The sequence below is a fragment of the Galeopterus variegatus genome, unplaced genomic scaffold, assembly GCF_000696425.1.
Source record: "Galeopterus variegatus unplaced genomic scaffold, G_variegatus-3.0.2 Scaffold6061, whole genome shotgun sequence".
Classification (NCBI taxonomy): Eukaryota; Metazoa; Chordata; class Mammalia; order Dermoptera; family Cynocephalidae; genus Galeopterus; species Galeopterus variegatus.
The window spans coordinates 98083-104379 of record NW_007732172.1 but is presented as its reverse complement, the minus strand read 5'-3'; the positions used below and the strand labels follow the sequence as shown (position 1 = coordinate 104379).

The following is a 6297-nucleotide window of genomic DNA, read 5'->3' as shown; positions in this document are numbered from 1 at the left end:
CGCCGCCCCGCCCCGTGCGCCGTGACGTCACTCCCGCGCCAGCCTTGCGCGTCTGCGCATTTCCCCGACCCCGGCCCGGCGTGGGAGGGGCGGCGCGGGCAGGGGCGGAGCTCTAGTCCTGTGCCGCAGACGGCCGTTGTTAGGAATCCCCCCTAACAAGTGAGGGGGCGCCAGTGCCGGGGCGGCCGCAATGCCCCGAGGCTGCCCGCGGTGTGTGGGGACGAGGGTCGGAGCTGCGGGCCCGTCCTCGGTGCCTCCGGGAAAACTCGGGAGTACGGTGGACGGAACCCGCGCATTACAAGCGTTGCTCAACGACGGGGGTCCCAGCCCACCGTACAGACCCGATACGACAGCGAGGTTCGCGTTGAGCCAAAGTACGGGCTGGGCTACACCTGATGTGGGTCGCAGTAGAGTCACGAGAGAACACAGGTCACTGCCCCCTGCAGGGAGGGTAGTAGAACGCGGCACAGAATGAAATGGAAGGCTTCCTAAGCCCAGGCACCTCTGACCTGCTCTGGAGGAGCTGGTGCCAGCCACAGTGGGCGCGTTCACCTTAAGGTACTGTGGCTTTACTAAAAACTTAAAACTGAGAAGCAAGACTTAACCATATTTTGTTCTGATGGGGCAAGCGGAGAAGGAAGCCTGCAGCACCCAAGAAGCTGCTGGAAGACGCGCCTAACACCGTTATTTGGCACTGCTTGAGTCACTGGTTGTAACTGTCAGCTGATGATTCCGTATCAGAGTTAAGCAAGTTAACGCACTTAATGATTTGTGTACTTTTCTCTATATTAGCCAGTAAAACGTTTGGATAAAACAGCAGCCACCCAGATGTCTTCCGTGCACTCTACCCTGGGCTAGATCCACATGGCAGCCTCGGCTACCCTCCCCACTTGCTATGGTCTGAATGTTTGTCCCTCCAAATTCGTATGTTGAAGTCCTAACCCCCAAGGCGACGGTATTAGGAGGTGACTAGGTCATACGGTTGAAGCTCTCATGAATGGAAGTAGTATCCTTAGAAAATGGACACCCCCACCCCCACCCCGAGAGCTCCCCTGCCCTTTCTACCATGTGCCTATAAGCCAGACAAGCCATTGGTCACTGGAAGAGGTGGGGCATGGGTGGAGGGTGCACTGGCTGGAGTGTTCTGGGCAGAGGCATCATCAGTGTATGTAGATGGCAATAAGCTGGACTGAGGAGGGTGGAGGGCGCCAGAGATGCGCAGCAGCACAAGGAGGGCTGGGCACAGTGAAGCCATTGCAACCTTGGAGGAAGGGGGCATGGGACAGAGCAAAAGCAGACAGTGCAGCTGGGTGGCCAGCCCAAAGCTAGCAGGGACCGGAGCAGTGGCTGGAGGAACATAGGTTGAGGAAGGCTGTTCATGCAGTAACCATGTGGAACAAATGGGTGTCCTTGTCCAGGCTCTGCTCCGTGGAGCTGGGGGAGGGGCAAGAGGGCTGAGGAGGGAAGGGCCTGTGAGGTAGGGCCCTACCCAGCCCCTTGTGCTGCAAGCCCACACAGACTGCTGATGCCCACCTCATCCCAGATCATCCCACTGAATGTGTCTGGCTCTAAGGTGAAAGGGAGACAGCTTGGTAGCCAGGCCCTGCGATGCCACAGGATGGGGACAAGGGGCAGCCCCAGGCCTGGGTCTGGCGTGTCTGTGTAGTATATGCACTCTTCTGTCTGGTAGAAGCCAGTGGAATGTGAAACCAACTCCAGGAACACAAAGTAATGGCAGACTGTGGAAGGCCCAGTTGCATATATGTGGATACTTTGCAGACTAGACTGGGAGACAGCCAGGCCTGTCCACTCCCCTGGGGCAGCCTCATTAGGGAAAATCCAGGGAAGGGAATGCTGGGGAGGCCGGCTGCAGGCTATGCTCTGGATGGTCCCTACATCCTGGAATATCTGGCTATTCAGGGCCACTGTGTTCCATCCAGAAAGCGGTAACCCCAGGCTCTCCTGAGGCTGGGAAGGCAGAGCTGGGGGTGATGGTAACTCCCTGCCCAGAAGTCCATGTGTGCCATGGCCCCGTAGCAGTGTCCAAATCCCACAGGTTTGACCTAAACCAATCCTAAACCCCTCTCACCTGCTCTGAGCCCCAGAGCCCCCTCTTAGCTGATGTTTTCCAGGAAGTCGAGCTGTAGGGCCAGGCACACACTGAGAAGGAAGACAATAACAGGAGATAATTTAAAATTAATTTAAAGATGGACACCCTCCTGTTTTCACAATGTCCCTGGGTCATTACAAGCTGCAGTCACTTCTTGGTCTTGGTCCAAAACCGTCTGTAACGCTCCACATCAAAACTGTCGACAGGCTCTGGCTCCTCCTCCTTCCTCGGCCGGAGCTGAGCCTCGCGCCTCCGGAGCCTGGCCCTGCGCTCCTCGGGAGAAAGGGTGTCCAGGTCTATGGGCATCTGTGGGGGGAGAGTCCAGGGTGCATCCATGTGGCTGGGAGAATGCCAGAGCTACTGAAATGATGGCCCCAGCCTTCCTCTCAACTGTGTCTTCCATCTTACACTAGCTCAATTTGTGTATTTTCTGTTGGTGCTTCCTGCCCTTCAAAGCTTTCGTTTTTTAAAATTTTAATTCTGCTCCTTTTCCCTAAATTCGATTTTTTAAAAAAGCACACAGCCTGTTAATCCCATCTGATTTTGGCACTTGCAGTGAGTTCTGGGTCTAAACCCTCCTCTCCTAAAACAACCTGCTCCCTGCATGCAGTGCAGTACAGTGACCACAGCTCCTCACCCCCACAACTTCCTCTGCCCTCAGGCAGGCACCAGAGAGTGCCAGGTGGAGGCTGCTCACCACCAGCATGCGTCGAGGCTCCCTGTAGCGGATGTGGATGGTAGAGCCGTCCTGCCTGACCAGCAGCACTGGGTAGAGGCGTGCATAGGCCTGGCGGCGCACACGAGTAAGCAAGGCCCTGTTGCTGTCGGCCCACCAGGAGGATGTGTGCAGGTGGTGAGGCATGGGGGTGGCTGCTTTCATGGCACTCTGCCGCAGCAGGCTGCAGATAAACACACGTGTGCTGGTCGAGGTGGTGCCGGGATAGAGTGCCAACGTGGCCCAGGCCAGCACTATGTGGGCATGTCAGAGAACTGCCTGACTGCAGAAGACACCAACAGAGCCTGGTGATCCACGCCAAGGGCAGAATGGGCCTTGGCGGGGGATCCCTGAGGAACCACAGTCAGTGATCAGAGCAGCTCTGGCCCCACAGCCAGGAAGAGGCTGCTAAGGGGTGAGCAAAGGCAGGAAGCTCCCAGCACTGAGGACAGAGGATGACAGCGAGGACCAGGCAGGCTTAGATCAGCCCTCTCCTGGTGAAGAGCAGGACATTCCCTGGTGTGGCCCCTGACAGTAATTCAAGGGGCCTGGAAGTCCATGCTTACCCAAGCAGGGTGCCCATGGCCGCCATTCCTCCTTAGACCCCTGGTGGCACGTGGAGGTAGTCAGTCACTGGCCCTGCTGTGTGAACTGCTGGGCAAGAAAAGATGAGATCTTAAAGGAAGGCTCTGCCACCTAATTGATCCTCGTCAAATCACAGCCAGGAATGAAGCCACAGACCGAGGGAAATCTCGGACACCTATGGAATCACCAGATCACTCGCCCACCTCTCCCAGTAACCCCGCAGGCTCCTCAGATTAGAATCGCCTTTTTGGAAAGTTCTTTCAAAAGCAGATGCTTGAGCCCTACTCTCAAAGATCCTGAGTCAGTCTGTCGCAAGGCCCTGTTGCCCCTTCCATTGGGTCAGGGAGTCAGAGAAGTTCCTCCAGAATGCAGTAAACAGTGGAGTTTGACCCATACCTTGGTCGTCACTAATTTTCACAGAAAGCCAGTGAGGTGAGGATTATCACGCTGCTTACAGAATGGAAATAGAGGCCCAGTCGCTGCTTTTGCTATGGGCCAGGGAAGTCCAGGTGAAGGCCAAGAATTTCTAATACTCTATTGCACGGGTAGCCAAGCACGCGGTTTCCTTTGGCGTTCTCTACAACTAACCAAGGAAGGGACCCAATGGGAGAGGTCCTGTGCTTCTAAAATGGACATCCCACTTGGTCAGTACCCTATGTCCACAACCCCACCGTGACAGAGGCCCAGGGCCAGCCCAAGGGGTCTGTAGGGAAAGCCCCTGCCACCTCCCGCCTCCCTTCCCCGGACCCCACCGCGACAGGGCCCCGGGCTGGTCCAGCCTCTCCCTGCCCCCTCCCGCCCCCCGGGACTGCTCTGCGCCCGCACGAGGCGCCAACCTGCGTCCACCACTCTCGCTGCGGACCGACCTCGAGGACGAGTAGCCCGGAAACCCACTGGCCAGATGGGAAACTGAGGCCAGGGGCTAGGCCAAGCAGAGGGTTACGACCCGCGCTGATCCGGCGCCGCCGCCCGCGACGTCACCTGCAGGCGCTGAGTCGAGCGGAGCTAACGTCATGAGGGGCGGAGCCGACGCGGCGCAGGCGCATTCCCCGAGGGGCGGAGCGAGGCCGGAGTGGACGGCGCCGGCGCGGTTCTGTGTCGTACAGGGGCGGAGATGGGCCGGCGCGGTGCTGACGTGGAGCCCTGCGGGGCGGGCAGGCGGCGACAGGGCCCCGGTCTGGTCCAGCCTCTCCCTGCCCCCTCCCGCCTCCCGCCCCCCGGGACTGCTCTGCGCCCGCACGAGGCGCCAACCTGCGTCCACCACTCTCGCTGCGGACCGACCTCGAGGACGAGTAGCCCGGAAACCCACTGGCCAGATGGGAAACTGAGGCCAGGGGCTAGGCCAAGCAGAGGGTTACGACCCGCGCTGATCCGGCGCCGCCGCCCGCGACGTCACCTGCAGGCGCTGAGTCGAGCGGAGCTAACGTCATGAGGGGCGGAGCCGACGCGGCGCAGGCGCATTCCCCGAGGGGCGGAGCGAGGCCGGAGTGGACGGCGCCGGCGCGGTTCTGTGTCGTACAGGGGCGGAGATGGGCCGGCGCGGTGCTGACGTGGAGCCCTGCGGGGCGGGCAGGCGGGCGCCGAGGGATGGCCTGGTGAGCCGGGGAGGGCGGGCGAGGGCTGGGCCGCGCGGTGGGCCCCACGTCGCTGTGGGACGGCCGCTACCAACCTGAAGAGAAGCTCCAAGAAACCGCCTCTCCAGAACAAAAGATTTTATTTGGGACTAGCAGAGGGTCGCAACAGCCGAGGAAAGCGGGGGCTAAGGGGAGTGTCTTTAAAGACAAAGCCAGCCCGGCTGGTTAGCACAGTCGGTGAGAGCGTGGTGTGGGTAACACCAGGGTCGAGGGTTCGCGTCCCCATACCGGCCAGTCGCCAAATATTAAAAAAAATAAATAAGTAAAGAGAAGCTCATGCTAACAGCTTTGGAACGAGGCTCCCGCTCTGGGGAAGTCTTTGCAGGACTTTGTGGTTGCTCACTGGGGAAATAGTTGTTGCTAGGAGACTGCCCCGGTCTTATCTGAAGTGCTGGAGGCCAGGGGAAATTCCTGTGTTAAGCTTTGTTTGCTCTGTTCAGGAATTTAAGCCTGAGGGCTTCCTCTCCAATTTTTTTAGTAATTGTTCTAAGGTCTTCATTTGGAAATTTTTCCAGCCGGCCCGTGACAGAAATTTGATTAGCGGGACTTTTTGTTTTGGCGGCTGGCCAGTTAGGGGATCCAGACCCTTTACTGTTATCAGCACCACGCTCTACCATCTGAACTAACCCTCCATCTCCCTGATTAGTGGTACTTTTAAGATCAGCATTCTTTGCAGCGTTATCAGCAAGATGATTTCATTTAGTCTCCATAGAGTCTAGTTTTGAATGGCTTAGGATCTTAATAATGGCCAGGGGAGTGGATGTTGTATCTAATAAGTCTTTCACATATGGTCCACTTTTTATTGTGTCTCTACTGGAAATGAGGAAACCTCTGCTTCTGTAACATTCCAAAATCATGAACAATTCCAAATGCATACTGACTGTCTGTATAAAAATTAGCAGCAGACTGGTCGACGAGCTCAGTAAGTTACAGGGCAGGCTTGTAATACCATGGTCAAGGTTCAGATACCCTTACCAGCCAGGCACCAAAAAAAACCCCCCAAAAATAGCAGCTATTACTTTAGAAAGAAAGCAGGCTCTAGTGATGGCAAGTACCTATGCCTACAAGGTAGAAGTAACTGAAGGCAAAGGGGCTGCTGACACAATTTCAAGGGCCGTGTTAATAGCATAAGGTGTAAAATATTTAGGCCAGCCCAAGGGGTCTGTAGGGAAAGCCCCTGCCACCTCCCGCCTCCCTTCCCCGGACCCCACCGCGACAGGGCCCCGGGCTGGTCCAGCCTCTCCCTGCCCCCA

At 57.4% G+C, this 6297-nt stretch overlaps 1 protein-coding gene across 1 annotated transcript; it reads right to left on the bottom strand.

Moving 5' to 3' along the window:
• Positions 1-2257: 2257 nt before the first annotated feature.
• Positions 2258-4390, bottom strand: LOC103605771 (39S ribosomal protein L55, mitochondrial-like). The gene is made up of 4 exons (XM_008590401.1): positions 4277-4390; positions 3392-3476; positions 2748-3009; positions 2258-2416 (listed from the first exon to the last, which is right to left on the bottom strand). Exons 2-4 carry the CDS (start codon positions 3415-3417, stop codon positions 2258-2260), a joined length of 447 nt encoding a protein of 148 aa, XP_008588623.1. The 5' UTR covers positions 3418-3476; positions 4277-4390.
• Between the last annotated feature and the right edge of the window lie 1907 nt (positions 4391-6297).